The following is a 16,889-nucleotide window of genomic DNA, read 5'->3' on the forward strand; positions in this document are numbered from 1 at the left end:
AAATGAACGTACACTGCAGCAGAGCTGCTGCCTGCATCGCGTCTGCCATTGCCATACCAGGGAGAGAAGCTCTGGTGGCAGCCAACGTGAGAACTCATTAACCTGCTGTTTCAGAGAGTGAGGCTTTGCACTGGATTCACCAGGAGCTGCAGAAACAAAAGGAGGCTGGAGGAGAGCAGAAGGCGAGCAGGAGTAAACCAGAGGCAGGTTGGCAGGATATACACGCACTGAAAGCAGCCTGTGTGGCAGAATAAATGAGGCGCAAACCTTGCTGCAAATAGCAGAGGAAGAAAGACGAGCGTATTTACAAAACAGGTTTGTCAGAACTCCAAAATAACCAGCCGGGGAGTCACACATGGAGCCTGCGCAGGCAGAGGGAGCTCGGTGTGTTGGCGCTGCTCTTAGTGTGCATGGGCTAAACAAGGGCTTGGTTTTTCTTCTTGGTCAGGTGTGCTCCGAGGCTGGGCTGTGACTTGGATCCAGGTTCACGTCCCGCTCTAACCTTGCCAGCTCAAGAACCGTTTCCTTCCTTAAATCCATAGACCTCGCCGGGCTGAGCAGCACGGAGCTGCAGCACCGGGCTGTCCCCGCTGGGCTGCGGCGATTGATGCTCCGTGCTGGGAGGCAGAGCGCAGCCTCCCGCCCCAGGTGCAGCTCCGTCCATCGTTAGAGAAGGTTCATCTGGCTCTGGATGGCATCGTGCGGGTAACACCGTGAGTAACCACGGAACAAATTCACGTTTCCCATTGCACTGAGTGCACCTGCCCGCACCCCAGCCCGGCTCGCCCCGCAGCCGCAGCCCCGCTCTGCTCCAGCTGCCATGAATCGAAGCTTTTTGGCTTTACTGCCGTGCGCCGTTAGCGGGGCTGGGCGGGTGCGGAGGGGTCTGGAAACCCGGCTTTTTATTTTTCCTGCTTTTTTTTTGGGGGGGGAGTTACTATAGAAACCAGGGAAACCCCGCGGGGGGGCACCCGGGCTGCCGTCGCTTTAAGAGCGCAGAGCAGAGAGAGGCAAATTACGCAGCTGCGACGCTCATCCCTCCCTCCCTCCTGCCTCCATCCCTCCCTGCCGGCTCCATCCCTCCCTCCCTTCGCCGCCGCACCCATGGAGGCCGGCGCAGGTGATGGAGGCCGCGGGATGGTGTGGGTGGGGGTCCCGGTCTCTCTCCCCCCCCCCGCTTATCACCCGCTCTCTCCTTTCCCCTTCAGGTCTCTGAGCCCGGCGCTGCCGCCCCCTGGAGCCGCGGGCCCCGCGCAGGTGAGCAGGGAGGGGGCACCGGGGGTCTGCTCAGGGGGCTTGGGGATGGGGGGAGCTGTGTGTGCTGGGGGGGTTTGAAAGGCAGAGGGTGCTCGGGGAGGGCAGTGCACCAGGCCTGCAGCACAGCCCATGGCACACACCGGACACACGTCATGTGTGCTCCAGCCCTGCTCTGCATGCAGCAGCCCCGCACTGCACACACCTGCACTGAGCCCACAGAGCAGCCATGCAGGCACTGGAGCCCTACTGCATGCACCGGGCCCCTGCAGTGGGAATGGCACGTATTGTGGTGGCTGGCCCGGCAGTGCACCCCCACCCCATGTACCAGACCCACCCTTGATGCATCGTACCCATATGACATGCGTCATACCCATATGGCATGCACCAGAACCCCACTTATGCACCAAACCCACTCTCCATGCACCAGAACCCCACTGGGCACATCAGCCCCATCCTCCATGCACCAGTCCCACACCATATGCACCAGACACACCCTACATGCACGCACCAGACCCTCCTTGCATGCCCCAGACCTACACCTGCTCCACGCAGAGCCTATTTGTGCCTCCCAGCACTATGGGGCACTGCAGGAGCTGGAGCTGCTGTGCAATTGAGATTCGATTACTTAATGGCTTAAAGCTCCGTCTCCAAAGGGATGGAAAGCACACGAGCAGATTGATGAGCTGTGCTCTCCTTTCCTCTTCTCCCTGCAAGGTCAGTGCTGCCTGCTTGTCACACACAAACCCACTGCTGTGCATTGGATGTGCCTGTAAAACAGCAGTGCTCCCACCTTGCTCTGGGTAATGCATAGGCTGTGTTGTGACCTTGTGCAGGGAAGCAAAGATAACGTCTGCAGGGCTTTGGGGTCTCTGCTTGGGTTCAGGGAGGGCAGTGCCTGCAGATGTGTGCACGCAGCGGGGGGTGCTGCATCAAGATGGGACAGGAGATGGGACACAGCACTAAATGGGATGGTGCAGAGTCATGGGGACCCTATTTGGGGTGGGTGGGGGTGAGGGCAGCCCCACCACTGCCATGATGCGGCTGTGTGTGCTGGGAGGGAGAGTTGTCTGTTGTGCTGGAGGATGAACCCATCGTCTGTTTCTCTGCCCTCCTGCCCTGAAGGAGGGTTTTCCTCTCCCTCCTGTGTGGTTGCATGGGGTGGTGGGAGCACTGTGCACCCACAGCCATGACCATCAGGTCTGGGTCGCAATGCTGCTCTCACTGTGGCTGCTGCAGGGTTTGTCACGATGCTCTCCTCATGGGAGGGATAAGCTGCAGAGCGTGGCATCCAATGGCCTCTATTTTCCTGCAAACTCCGGGTGTCAGCTCAGCGTTTTGTAACAAAACAAGGGAGAATGAAAGGAGAAAAAACCCCTGTGAGGGGCCGGCTCATAGCAGGATTGATTTTTCTGGTGGTGCTGAGTAAATGCTCCACACGTTGTGTCTCTGCTCGTGCCCTGAGTGCTCTGCTCTGATGTGACCTCAAGCTGCATCCATCTGTCTGCAGGCTGAGGCTGTATGTCCATCCACCTCTATGTTGGCCCCACATCCACACAGCTCCATCCCAGTCTGTTCCATCCCTGCCCTGATCCTGGCACTGCTGCTGTTTGCCAGGCCGTGGCCTTCCATCCCAAATCGAGTCTGTGGCTGTTTGCTGTTGTTTAGCACTTCCTTTATTTTTAGCATGAAGGGAAAGCAAAGTCAGCACAGAATAGGCAGTGAGGGCTCCTCCGGAGGCGGGTTTGTTCCTTGTGGAAATGGAGCTGTGATCTGCCACCCCTTTTTGTTCTCTGCATTCATTGGGGATGTCTGGGGGGGGCTGACGTGGCCCTGGGGGTCACACTGGGACAGTGCTGGGGCTGCTCGGGGTCACCGTGGCACAGCATTCCCATGCAGAACATGGCAAGGGAAATGAGGAGGTTGGGGGATTTAGGTGGCATCAAATGGGGCCTGGTGAGGTGTGCCAGCCCCAGAGTGTCCCAGTGCTGTGCTGAGGGATTGGTGCTGCTTATGGGATGGGCCCATATGAGGCCACATCTGCAGCTGTTTGGGGCTCTGTGTGACACATAGCAGAGGCACTGCATGGAGGTACAGCTGGTGGCTGTCCCAGATAACCAGGAGCAGTGATGGGAATGGGATGGACCCACCTGGCAGGTGGGCTGGGTGCTTCCCAGAGCATCCCATGGGGTTTGGCAATGAGCAGCCATGGGAACCCCAACAAAAGAAGCAGCAGATGGGGAAATCTGAGTGGATGGGGAAGGCACCACAGGGGCAGGAGGCTGTTGCAGCAGCCAGGTTAGTGTGGAGCCTGCTTGTCTCTGTGTGCTCCATGTGAGGGCAGGATGAGCTGGTGGGACAGGGCATGGCCGGTCTTATGGGAATGGGGGAAGTGGGGTATCTGAGCAATGTGCAGAAGCAAAACCCCTGGAGGAAGGAGCTGAGGGTCTTCAGAAGCAATGGTCCTGCTGCATGCAGGAAGCCTAAAGAGCAGTGACAGTCCAGCCACAACAGCATCCATCCCTGTTCCATCCTGATGTGTTTCCCTGTGAGGCACCGACCCCAAAACCAAGGCTGAGCGCTCACCTTGATGGGGTGAACCCTCCCCCGCAGCACGGGGCTGAGCTGTGAGTGCTCTGCCCGCCATCCTCACTTCACTCCGTTCCATTGCATGGTCTCTGGGGGGGGCTGTGCCTGGCACTGCTGCCCGTGCACCGTCAGCATGGAGCGGAGCACTGCCCGCTGCTGAGCACAGCAGATACGGAGTGCTACCAAAGCAATGATGGCTGAAAGCACCCGGTGTGAGGATGGGGGGAGTGTTGGTGGGAGTCGTGGGGTGCTGTGTATTGGGAGCAGGGTCGTGCTGGGAGCTCAGTGGGGGATTTTGCTGTTGGTTGGTTCCAGCAGGAACCCCCCGGGTGCTCCAGATCTGATTCCCCTCCTGCTGCCCCAGCTCCTGACGTTCATTTTTAAGGTTCTTGGTGTTTTGCTGCTGTTCCATACCCAGCTTGGATTGCTTTGCACCCCAATATTTTTAGGCTTTTCTTCTTCCTGCCCATCCTTGCAGCTTTGCTTTGACCCCTTCCAGGAGCCGCATTTATTGGGTATTTCCCCCCATTACAGCGACCTGCTCCTGATTCCTCCTTGCCTCTCCCCTGCCATTGTCTTCTTGGCTGGAGAGCTCACAGCGCGCTCTGGGACCCTCTCATTTATCTTTGAATGCTTTCCATTTCCTCTCTGTGTGTTTTTCCTAATGCCTAATGGATGAGCAGCCAGAGCTGCTGCTGTGGGCTGTCTGCCATGCTGGGAAGCTCCCACCCAGGCTGCAGCTCAGCATTTCAGCTCAGGCCAGGACGTGGGTCCTACCAGCAGAGTGGCAGCTCCATCCCTTTGCTGTTTTCCTCCCGAATCCCTGTTGCTCTCTGCAGCAGAGCTGCCAGCAGGCACTAAGCATGCAGAAAGCAGAGAGCTGTGCTGCGTTTCCCTCTGTTGTGCTTCAGATGTGATCAGATCACCTCGCCTTTCCCGTTCCTTGGCGGTGAGGTTTCTGTAGCTGCTCATCCGGGTTCACACGGCTGCGCTAATTGCGAGTGCAAATAAGCAATTACCTCCGCCCTCAGAGGCAAAGCGTAGCAGTGTAGGTGGGAAGGATGTGCAGGTCTGTCTGTCTGTCTGCCAGACCTGCCCGTCCTGGCAGCCCGTGGGCACGGTGTGGCTTTTGAGGAGATGGAAAAGCAGCCTATGGATTTCCTGAGAACAAAGAGAGCGCTGCTTTATCACCAGCAATGGGAACCAAGGCGGTGCGGTGCAGGAGGGCACCCAGCAGCCTGAGCAGGGGGAACGTGCATTGGGTTTACGTGCACCCAAGGGCTCCCTCCTGAGCTGAGCTTTGCTGTGCGCTAACGGGGAATGGGAAAGGCAGGAGTGGGAATGGGAGCCGGCAATGGGAAGAGCAGGAGCCGGCCTGGCGCTGTGGGGCAGGCACGGATCGGCACGCAGCGCTCGGGGCAGTGAAAGAGCGAGGAGTTCACCTTTGTGACTGCAAATCCCGCAAAGCTCGGCCCGAAGGCAGCACTGTGTTGATGCATGGGGCCAGGCTGTGCTGCAGCACGCGCTGCCGGGGGCCGGGCTCTGCTGGATGCTGATTCATGCTGCTGCATTTGCAAAGCCCCGCAGCCGCACGCTGCTGATCCGGGAGCTCTGATCCTGCAGCACAAAGCGCTGCTGCCCCTTCCCAGGGCTTCCTCCCATCGCTGTGACCCCCCCGAGCCCAGAGATTGGGACCCCTTTGTAGGGCTGCTCTGGCTCACTGAGCTCATTGGTGCCCTATGCTGGGATACAGGCAGGTACGAACCCAGGGGAAAGGAGAGCACTGTGAGCATGGACAGAAGTTATCCTTGGGGAGACGATCTGAGATTTCTAACACAAAAGGCTCCATCAGGGCTGGCAGAGCTCCCTCCTCCCCTCTCACCCCACTTCTCTCCCTGCCCTGGCCCAGAGCCCGAGCAGCACTTAATGGTCCCAACCACCCATCGATTATCAGGGGGCCTATTGCTGGAGCTGCTGAGATCTGGGACAAATGGAGCTGGAATGTGCAGGATGGGGGGGTGCCCATGCAGTGCCCAGCTGTTCCCAGCACGCTGTCAGTGCCATAGGGCAGCAGCACAGCTTGGTGCCATGGATGTGCAGAGCTGATGCTGTCCATAGCAGTCCTCCTCTGCAGCAGTTCCCATCCATCCCCACGTGGGCCCAGAGCTGCTGGAGCTGCAGACCTCGGGATCTGCCCTATTTATTTTCAGGCAGATGAGATCTGTGCTTCTCATGGGATTAGCAGCTGCTGCCGCATCAAGCAGGGATCTGTGCTTCCTCACCTGATGCCAATGATGAATGGGCAATTCAGGATTAATTAATGAGAGAGAGAGCAGCAGGTGGCCCATAGCAGGGGCAGCAGAGAGGGGTAGGATGCAGCGATGGGCAGGAATGGGTGTTTCTGCCTAAGGAATGTATGTGCAGGTGGTTGGTTGTGCTTTGCCTTATGAAGGGAGTAAAGCTTCAACCCTGAGCACATCACTGTGATGCAGCTGGGCCATGGGATCATGGCACAGTCCCATAGAGGTGACCCAAGGAGTGCATCAATGCCTCACACAGCAGCTGGTGGGCTCTGATTTCCCCATTTGATCTCCTCTCTCTATTGCTTTTCCCCTGCAGTTCCCCTGTGCCCAGGACCCGCGGCACCACGGCCATGTCTCTGCCGGGGAGCAGACGCTCATCCACCGGATCACGAAGGTGAATACGCACAGGGAGCAGCAGCGGTGCCCATCCAGGGCCACAGCAGGGCAGGAAGCAGCCTGGGGATGCAGCTTTGAGGATTCGGGGCATTGCATGTCGCTGGATGCTGCCCACAGCTCCCCGACCCCGCATGGAGCACCCCCAGCACAGCACCCGTCCGTCTCTGTATGTGTCTGCCGCAGTCGGCACCAATCTTGCAGTCCTGGGATCCATTTCTTTGCCCCAGGATCCACTCTTGGTCCCGTCCTCCTAAGGCAGTGTTGATGGATGCCCCCTCCCCACGCAGCCCTGGGACTGGGCAGCAATGCCCATTGGCCCTTGGAAAGACTCTCATTGAGCCGTAGCAATAGCAGACAATAGGGAAAAAGAGAGGGAGGAAGGATTTATTCCCCTCTGAGTGTTTCTATACCCTGGGCTGCACTTCTTTAGTTCCTGACAGTAGAGAGGGGGCAGATGTGCCCACGTGTGGGTGCTGCCCACCCCATCCCACTCTCAGGACTCTCTCCTGGGGGCTCCCAGTCCCTGGGTATGGGGATGCCATGCAGGTGCCCGTGTATTGGAGCGGGTGGGTTTGGGTCCCCCTACCCCCACCCTCACACCCGTCACCGTCTCCGTGCCATTTTGATCCCCGCTGTTTGTTCTGTCCTTTTGTCTTGTGTGTTCTCGGTGCGGTGGTTGGCAGTCGCGGGCTTTATGGACGGAGTGGTTTTGCCTCCTTCTTTAAGTCGTCAGCGCCCTCAGCCACTCGGCCTGAGACACAGCCTCTTCTCCCTGCCTCCAGGCGCCCCTCGCCCCCCGGGAGGGACACCTACGGCACCTCCTCGCTGAGCAGCAGCAGCAATTCTGGCTCCTACAAGGGCAGCGACAGCAGCCCCACCCCAAGGTAACCCCTCGCCCGCAGCCCCGTGGGCACTGTCCCCCTGGGGGTACCCCGGGCAGGGGGAGCAGCGCTGGCCCTGGTGCCTACACACCATGGGGTAGGAGTACAAGGGCTGCAGGATGAGGCCGTGCTGCTGTGCTCGGAGCTGCCGGAGGGGCTGCTGAGCCCCCATGACTCCTCTATTGCTGTCATTATGTCTTCTCCCCGTTGTCACCTTCCTGCCAGCTCCGTGCCCATCCTTTCTGTCCTGCCCTGGCCGTGACTTGTGCGCTGCATGCGTTCCTGCCTCTGCTCATTGCTCCCGTGGAACGCTGCCTCTGCGGCTTTTGGGGCTGCCCACGTGTTGCTCCAGGCAGTGAGGCTCATCCCTGGGCTGGGACTGACCCCACCAACTGTGTTCCAGCTGTGTTGGAAGGAAATGGTGGGGTCAGACAGCAAACAGAGCACTGCCAGACCACCATCCTACCTGGCTGCTCCCGACACATTGCTTCTCTCTGCTCAGCACTGCAGGGCTGCCTGCATGATGCCTGGCAGCTTTGGGCTGTGCCATGGCAGTGCATGGGGGCTTTGCTCTGCTGCAATGCAGAGGGTTGGGACCACCCTGCTGTGCTGGGGCTCGGTGCAGCCTGCTGCAAGGCATGAGCATCTGGAGCCGTGCACAGCTCTGTGCCTGCTCCCTAGCCAAGCATGCAGCCATGGAGCAGCAGCCTCTCTCCTCCCCTCCCTCTCCACCCCATGCTTGTTGAGCTGCCCTGGGCTGATGCCCAAAGACATCCATCAACCTCAGCTGTGCTGGTGGCAACACAGAGAGGTTCCAGAGCTGCAGCAGCAGCCTGGGATGCATGGGAAGCTCAGACCTGCTTCACCATAGCCCACCCCACTGCCCACCTCTGGTGGGACTGACCCCAGTTTGGGGTCTCTGTGCTCATGGTCCATCCCCCAAGGGGTTGCTCTGGGCAATGTGTGTGTGGCATCTCCATGGGGAGCACAGCCCCGTGCCAGCAGCTGGGTGACAGCCGTGTCCCCGCAGGCGTTCTGCCAAATACAACCTGTGCAGTGACAACCATGGCATCAAACCACCGACACCGGAGCAGTACCTGACCCCACTGCAGCAGAAGGAGGTGTGCATCCGACACCTGAAGGCCCGCCTGAAGGACACTCAGGAGCGGCTGCAGGACAGGTAGGTGTGGGCTGGCAGGGCTCCTGTGGGCACACGGCTCTTCCTTTTTAATGTTCTTCAAATCTGAATTCACTGCCACAGCGCGGAGCAGCTGGTGGGGCTGCAGAGCCTGGCGTGCTCACCGGAGCTGACTGCGCTCCTCCCTTCATGGCTGGTTTTTCTCTCCCACGGTTTCTCTGAATGTCAGCGTCACGCAGTGGCTGAGCTCCATCTGCTCCTCTGAGGGTTTAGGCACGTCCTCACCGCCCTGCCAGCTGCCAGCCAGCCACCGTGGGCACCCAGTGTCCCCACACAGCCCTTAGAATCACAGAGATTGAGCTTAGAAAAGAGCTCCAAGATCCCCAAGCCCAACCTCACTGTGCCCACTGACCACAGTGCCACATCTCCATGAATCTGGAGCACCATCTGGTGAGCCCACCATCCTCCTGGGCAGCCTCTGCCGCTGCATCACCACTCCTTTGGAGAAGAAATTTCTCCTAACACCCAACCTGGCCATCCCTCACAATATGAGGCCACCACCTCCCCCTCCCACCCAGGTAATCTCTGTTACCTGGGAGCAGAGGCTGACCCCTCCTTGCTCCAACCTCCTTTCAGGAGCTGTAGGGAGCAGTGGGTTCTCCTTGAGCCTCCTCTTCTTCCTCGTGATCGTAGAGCCATCAGAGTTGAAAAAGAACTCTAAGATCATCAGCCCCAACCAGCAGCCCATCTCCACCATGCCCACATGGAGTCATTGAGATTGGAAAAGACCTCTGAGGTCACTGGATCCAACCATCAACCCATCCCCACCGTGTCCACAGAAACATGTCCCTATAGGCCACATCTGCCCTTGGGAGCTGGTTGGGCATCACTGCTGGCATCCCTGGGCACAGCCCTATGTCCTAAAAGTGGATTTTCCCAGGTGGTTTTACCCTAAATCACTGCTCTGAACCACCGTGGGGACTGCAGGGCCTCCTGCTCCTGGTGCAGCAGGGCCCACGGTGATGCCAATGTGCCTGCCCCCATCTCATTGCAGGGATGCTGAGATCGAGGACCTGAAGACGCAGCTGTCGCGGATGCAGGAGGACTGGATCGAGGAGGAGTGCCACCGCGTGGAGGCCCAGCTGGCTCTGAAGGAAGCCCGCAAGGAAATCAAGCAGCTGAAGCAGGTGATCGACACGGTGAAGAACAACCTGCTGGAGAAGGACAAGGGGCTGCAGAAATACTTCGTCGACATCAACATCCAGAACAAGAAGCTGGAGACGCTGCTGCACAGCATGGAGGTGGCACAGAACGGAGCGGGGCTGAAGGAGGAGGGGGCTGCGGAGTCGGCGGGGGGGTCCCCGGCGCGATCCCTCACCCGCAGCTCCACATACACCAAGCTGAGCGACCAGGCGGCCGGGGAGCGCACGGCGGGCGGATCGCAGACCATCTCGGTGGACGAAGGGGCCGACAGCGGCTTTGCAGGGGGGGACGAAGCCCCCGGCCGCCCGGACTTGTTGGAAGGGGGGGAGCCCTGCGGGCGGCTGCCCCCCAGCTCTACCTACGAGAAGCTGCTGGGGCTGCGGGGCGGAGTGGAGGCGGGCGTGCAGGCCAGCTGCATGCAGGAGCGAGCCATCCAGACGGACTTTGCGCACTGCCAGCCCGACCTGGACACCCTCCTGGAGAAGGTGATGAAATCCCAAGCGTGCAGTTTGGGCAGCCCCACCTCCGTCTGGGTGTCCGAGATGGAAGACGTGGCGCCGGGCTGCGAGATGCCGAACCCCGCCGGGGGAATGGACCTGGAGCCCGAGGACGGGGAGGTGCCGCACAACCCCGCCGTGCAGCAGCCCCCCAGCGCCGGCCCCTCGGTGTCCATCGCCTGCGCGCCCGAGGAGGATGCGACAGCGGAGCAGGGCTGCGACGGAACCCCGTCCAAGAGCTACTGGAGCCGCCACTTCATCGTGGATCTGCTGGCCGTGGTGGTGCCGGCCGTGCCCACGGTGGCGTGGCTGTGCCGCTCGCAGCGCCGCCAGGGCCAACCCATCTACAACATCAGCTCGCTGCTGCGCGGCTGCTGCACCGTGGCCCTGCACTCCATCCGCAGGATGGGCTGCCGCGCCGTCAGCAGCCACAACCCCGGGGGCGGAGCGCAGCCCTGACCCCCACCCCCCCACCTTCGCCCTGCGCCCCGTGCCGCCCCCCAGCCCACCCCATGGAGCCGACGGCTGATTGTAGAGCCCCGCGCCGGGGGACGTGGCGCTCCGTCCGCTCTGCTCTTCGTGCAGCCCCCTGGGGTGGAGTCAAAAGGGGCGCAGGGTGGGCGCGCTGCCCCGAGCCTTTGTCCCCACGGATGCCGAGGGCTGGGCACTTCGCTTTCCTTTCCGTTGTCCGCACACGGACCCGGGGACGTGGCTGCAGCGGGTGATGGCGAGGAGGCGCCCAGCACCGGGATGGGGGCTGCGATGGGTGCAGCCCGGCCCCCTCCCCAGGCACACTCCTTGCTCTGGGTGCAGCATTGCACAACGGGACGTGCAGGAGGACCAGGAGGGAACACCCCGGACACCGAGGGTGGAAATGGGATGGAACTGGATATACCTCACACCCGAGCAAGGCTGAGCCGCCCGCAGCGCCGTCCGATCCGTTCATTCATTTGCTTTGCACTATATTCACTTTCATTTCCTTTTGGTACAGCTGGGGCTGTGGGACGGGGCACCTCTTGGTTTGGGTGCATCCTTGTCCACCCCTCCCAGCCCAAACCCTATTTTCTTAGGGGTACGGGCAAGGAGGGGGAACGGGACACACAGACTACTGCAAAATGCCTTTTTGGGGGGGAGGGTGGGTTGTTTTATTTGTTTTAATTGATTGGAAAAGCAAAGACAGCAAAGATTGGGCACAGCAGGGGCTGCCCCCGGGTGTACCGAGGGGTCCCAGCCCCCACCGCGAATGTCTGCAGCTTCCTTGTGACTTGAAGCAATGGTGTCCCCCCCCACCTCCCCCACAGCCCCCCATATCCATGGGGTGGGGGCTGGCACTGCATGCAGTGTTTGGGGGAGCAGCAGTGGGAGCAGCCCTGGGCTCTAACCTCTCGTGCAATGTATTTGTGGATCCGTGTACGCGTCTGTCCGACTATCCAAAGCTTAGCCAAGAAATAAATGTAACGTTATATTTGAAAGACAAAGCTATATTATATATTTTTTAAATACAGAAGTGGAAAAAAAGAAAAAACCCAACAGAGATGTAAACCTCCTCCCCTTCCTAAGCCCCTTCTCTCATTTCCGCTGTCCTGTACTGCAGTGGATGTAATAAACGTCGCTGGGTCTGTGTCTGCTTCGCTGGAGACGGCCTTGGGCATCTGCCCTGGGGTGGATATGGAGGGTATGGGGGGGACATGGGGACAAGGAGTGGCACTGGGGGCAGGGGCACGTTCCCCAACCCTGGTCCATGTGCTGAGAGCTGGGTGACATGGGATGGTGTTGCACCAGTAGCTCCCGTGGGTTCTTTTTGGGGGGCTGAAGGGGAACCTCCAGCATTTCCTTTGAGTCCCCTCCCCTCTTCCAGGCTCGGCCATGGGGGGGCTGCACCAACATGTGCCCCTGGGTGCTGGAACAGCAGTGAGGACATCAGAGGTCGGGGATGGAGTGGTCCATGGACGACTTCATCTGTCCTGGTGACAACCTGCACGTGGGGAAAGGGGTCAGGGGGAGCCCCAGGGTCCCCTGGGGGCACTATGGGGGGTTGTTGATAGGAGACAGGGAATAGGGGGAGCACGGATCTCACCGTTTCACCATGTGCTCATAGATGACAGCGGGGATGATGGTCAGAGTGATGACGTTCCCTGCTCCCGCCAGCACCTCCATCAGCTGCTTATCCTGTGGAAGGAGGAGTAAACATGAAACGCTGTGACACAGCCCCACTTTGCATCCAGGGCGACTTGGGGTTCCCCGCACCTCCCAAAGCAGCCGTACCCACATGGCTCCAAGTCCACAGTCTGCACCCAAAAACCCTGTGCCAGCTGCAGGGCTGCCCTCAGTTGTGCCACGGGGACAGGAGCAGGTGACACAACTGTGCCCATACCTTCATGCCGATGACATTCTGACCATTGACCTCACAGATGTAGTGGTGTGTCAGGAGCCCATTGCGGGCAGCAGAGCTGTCCTTGGCCAGAGACACGATCTTCCCCTTCTTCACCACGACACCCACGTGCCCAGTGCTGTCCTTATGCACAGTGACAGTGCGCTGGAACGGCCTATGGGGACAGCAGGGTCAGAGCCAGCCCCACACACAGCAGCACTGCACAGCACCCACCCAGCACCGCTCACCTGTCCCTCACCACCATGACGATCTTCTCTGGGGACGCCTTCTTCAGTGCCCGCTGTGCCTTGTCACTGCTCCAGCCTGCACAATTCTTGCCATCAATCTGCAGGATCTGGTCACCAAAGCGCAGCCCCACCAGCGCCGCCGGAGAGTTGGCCTTCACCAGCTGCACGAAGATCCCCTGGGGACACAGCGAGGCTGAGCTTTGTGCCATGCACTATGTGCCATGCACTATGGGCCATGCACTATGGGCCATGCACTATGGGCCATGCAATATGTGCCATGCAATATGTGCCATGCACTATGTGGCATGCAATATGTGCCATGCAATATGGGCCATGCACTATGTGCCATGCACTATGTGCCATGCAATATGGGCCATGCACTATGGGCCATGCAGTGGCACACCTCGCCCTGCCTCCCGCCAGCCCAGCCCTCACCTGGTCGACATTCTTCAGCTGCAGCCCCGTCTTTCCCCGCTCATCCTTGCAGAGGTGGATCTCCCGCACACCTGGTTTGATCTCTGCCCGCCGCAGCCCCGCACTGTTCCCACTCAGTGGGGCGACCAGCTGCCCCGGCTGGGGTCCGATGGGGGTCAGCGCCTGTAATGGAGCCGGGGATCAGCAGGGACACATCAGCCCTCAAGGGACAATGAGTCCCTTCCCCAGGCAGGATGCGGTTATGGGAGGGGGCCCCCAGCCCTCAACCTACAGTGCTGCTCTCTGGGAAGAGGTTTTTCTGGATCTCTTCGCTGGAGAGCGCCAGCCCCATGTAATCCTCCAGCTCAGCCAGGTTGGGGTACAGCGCAGGTGGTGCTGAGGGCACTACAGATACAGAGAGAGACCCATGGGATGAGCCAAGAAACCCCCACACCCCACCCCGTACCCATGCACTGAGCTGCTGGGGGCCTCAGCTGAGCCCCCACCATGTGGACACCCCCACATCCCCACCCCAAACAGCCCCTCGGCACCACACCCCACATTACCGGTGCTGGAGGTGACCTTTGGCTTCTCCGGGAGCTTCGGCTTCTCGGTGAGCACCGTGGTGGCAGGGGTGCTGATCCCAGCAGCCGCCTGAGCCTGGGGGAGATGGGGTTTGTTTGAGGTACAGCCCCTGCCCTGGGGTCACTATGGGCACCCAATGGGTCTGATCACCCCCATAGCGCTGATGAGCAGACACTGACCTGCAGGACCTGGTGGCCCTTCATGTCTTCCAGCGAAGGGTAGAGCGTTGCCATCGCTGTTGCTGAGGGATGGGATGAAGATGGGATGAGGGCAGGGTCAGGGCTTTTTAAGGCTGGATGCTGTGCCCCAAACACCCCTCAGGAACCCACAGGGCTGGGCTTGCTGTAATCCTGGCTCTGTGTCCCAGGCATCACCTGCAGCCTGGGACGTGACTCAGGGCTGTGTCACCGAGGCCACCACCTCTATCACTTCCCAGGAGCTGGGGCACGTGCTGGGCACGAGCATAAGCACGAGCATCCCAGCAGCTGCCCTGCTCCAGGTGTGATGTGATGGCTACCTCAGGCACCCATGGAGGCTCTTCTAGCTTCCCCAAACTCAGCTGGGGGATGTCCCCATGGGTGATGGGCAAACGTCCCCATAGGCAAAACCTCTCTGTCGCTGCTTCCTGCTGCCCTTAGCCCCCCACCAGCCCCCTCCACCCCATACCTGCATGGCTCTGTGCCCCAACAAGCATCACTCAAACATCAATGCCCACCTCCAGCCTCTGCTCCAAGCACCACTAGAGCCAGGAAGGATCCTGCCTGGTAGCAGCATCCTGAGGTGGGGGGGATGATCCCACAAACCCAGTCTCACCCCCCAGCCCAACTCCCTCCAGACTCACCTGCAGAGATTTCCAGCTCCTATGTGCTGCCCTTCACTTGGCCCGGTGCTTTTATAGCAGCGCCCATCCCCAGGGAGGGGCCCAGTGGCCTCAGCTGACAATCACCTCCCTGTGCCAGGTGGAGCATGGGGGAGGAAGAGGAAGGTGAAGGCAAAGCAGCTGGGCTGGCCCCGGGGAGGAGCACACAGCAGTGGGGATGGGGGCATGGCTGGGGTCACTAATAGAGGTAGGGACATGGATGGGAACACAAACAGGGATAGGGACTGCTTTCCATGGCTCTGAGCATCCTGTGAGCCACAGGGATGAGGCCATGGATCTCCAGGGTGGCCTCCACCCTTCCCATCCACACAACCCCCAGGTGCCACCATCACAGTGCTCAGTGTCACTGCAGCCCCAACCAGGGGCCACCACAGCCCCCTGCCCAGCGCAGCGGGTGCCCTCAGCCCCATGTGGGTGTCTGTCCTCCGTGACACCTCTCTGCGTGGGGCTGACGTTGCCACATCCCACATCCATTCGTGATGGCCCCGTGGGAAAACTGAGTCAGGGCTGCAGGTGAAGGGTGTCAGCCCAGCACTGAGCCACACATCCCAACCTGTGTGATGCCATCAGACCCTGTGTCCCCACACATGCTGGTTCTGTGGGTGCATGTGGCACAAGGCCAGCCCTGATGCAGGGCATGGCTCAGCCCTGCGTGCCAGCAGGAAGCAATCTATTTTACCAGTGTTATTTTTAGCCTGCAGTGCCCAGCTGCCCTGGAATGCAATGGGAGCAGCAGACAGATGATAAGCACAGCTGAGAGTGAGCACCTGGTCTGCCCTGGAAGGATGGCACCCATGGCAGCAGGGCTGCACCAGCCTCATGGGTAAGGAGTTGGGTGGGCTCAGGCACAGAAAGAACACAGACAGCACTGGGACTTTGCTGCCCACTGCAAACAGCACGTGCAGCCATGCACACACACACACTGCATGCCCTACACCTGCACACAGATGCTGCCATGAGCACACAGACCCTGCTCACGCACACGTGTGTGCATGCAAATACACAAACACTCAGCGACCATTTGCAGTGCAGTGCCATCCTTCAAAGAAGCTGCTGCAGAGCCCTGCGGACAGACAGACATGAAGGCAGGAATGGGATGCTGGGTTGTCTGCCCCCAGAGCAGGAGATGCAGCCCCAGGTCTCCCCAGTCTTTATCTCTGGCCTCAAAGCCATGGCACAGCCTGGCACTGGTTAATAATTAAAGCGAAAGGCTCTGCAGGAAGAGAAACCCGAGCTCACAGGGAGGTTCTGCCTAGGAGCAGTTGCAGCAAAGGGCAGGGCAGCTCCCTGCCTTCCTCCTCATGCTGCCAAGCTGAGGGTCCTGCAACAAAGCCTTGAGCCTGGGGGGGCCCACAGCACTGCCCAGCCCAGGATCACCTCACTTCCAACCCACAGCAGCACAGCAGCACACACACAACATTCCCAACCCAGGTGCTGCAGGTCCAGCCTCAGGAGCACAGGGTGGGGAGCGCAGCTCACAGCTCTGCACCCTCCCAAAGGCACCAGCCCCATCCAGCCTCATAATGTTCCCCTTTAAAACACAGACTTTGAACCCGCTGCAGCGCAGGGCTTTGCTGCAGACATGTTATTGATCTCGGCCAATGAAGCAAACGTTGTTTGCAAAGAAACCAGGTGTTGGCACAGGGATCTGAGCAGCACGGCTGGGGACCTTCAGCCTTTAATGCTGCTGTAGAACCCACACCCTATAGCTGGGTGCTGAACCGGGCTTTCCAACACAGCCAGAAGAGCAGCACCCACAGCAGCAGCCCCACACATCCCCCCTCACCATCCGCTGTGCAAACGCCAGCAGGAGAGACCCAAAGTCCCAGCTGTGAGCTCTGACATCCAGGTGAGAAACCACAACGCAGCCACGGGCAGCCCTGGGGAGGAAGGGCTGCAAAGGAGCAAAGGCGCTGCTGAACAGAGGAGGCACCAGCATCAGATCACTAAGGCACCAAGAAATAACCAGATGTAGGACAGCCTTATGGTCCCACTGAGCCGATCCGTGCACACAGCCCCGCTGGATGGGCACTTTCCAGCCTCCAAAAGGGGGTAAAACTAATCTGGTCCCACTGGAGTGGGAGGGATGCACAGGCTGAGCCACGGGGAGGCTGAGGGCAGCACTTAATG

The 16,889-nt window shown here is 59.8% G+C and overlaps 2 protein-coding genes across 9 annotated transcripts; one reads left to right on the plus strand and one right to left on the minus strand.

Annotated features, from left to right (window-relative positions):
- The first annotated feature begins 550 nt into the window (after window positions 1–550).
- SNPH (syntaphilin) lies at window positions 551–11,884 on the plus strand. 8 transcript variants are annotated; one of them, XM_085520499.1, is made up of 6 exons: window positions 551–713; window positions 1,209–1,257; window positions 6,463–6,540; window positions 7,325–7,426; window positions 8,454–8,603; window positions 9,616–11,884. In XM_085520499.1, exons 3-6 carry the CDS (start codon window positions 6,497–6,499, stop codon window positions 10,718–10,720), a joined length of 1,401 nt encoding a protein of 466 aa, XP_085376625.1. In that variant the 5' UTR covers window positions 551–713; window positions 1,209–1,257; window positions 6,463–6,496; the 3' UTR covers window positions 10,721–11,884. The 8 variants fall into 8 exon arrangements, with proteins under 8 accessions (XP_085376625.1, XP_085376626.1, XP_032304458.2 ...); XM_032448567.2 differs by having other exon boundaries at window positions 625–713; window positions 7,226–7,426; XM_015881935.3 differs by lacking the exon at window positions 551–713 and adding an exon at window positions 1,030–1,120 and having other exon boundaries at window positions 7,226–7,426.
- SDCBP2 (syndecan binding protein 2) lies at window positions 11,711–14,824 on the minus strand. Its single transcript, XM_015881981.3, has 9 exons — window positions 14,721–14,824; window positions 14,059–14,120; window positions 13,861–13,954; window positions 13,587–13,699; window positions 13,316–13,477; window positions 12,881–13,056; window positions 12,636–12,807; window positions 12,339–12,430; window positions 11,711–12,236 (listed from the first exon to the last, which is right to left on the minus strand). The coding sequence occupies exons 2-9, from the start codon at window positions 14,110–14,112 to the stop codon at window positions 12,182–12,184; spliced, it is 918 nt and encodes a 305-aa protein (XP_015737467.2). The 5' UTR covers window positions 14,113–14,120; window positions 14,721–14,824; the 3' UTR covers window positions 11,711–12,181.
- Between the last annotated feature and the right edge of the window lie 2,065 nt (window positions 14,825–16,889).

The sequence above is a fragment of the Coturnix japonica genome, chromosome 19 (genome assembly GCF_054131305.1).
Source record: "Coturnix japonica strain WE chromosome 19, WE-NBRP24, whole genome shotgun sequence".
Taxonomy (NCBI): domain Eukaryota; kingdom Metazoa; phylum Chordata; class Aves; order Galliformes; family Phasianidae; genus Coturnix; species Coturnix japonica.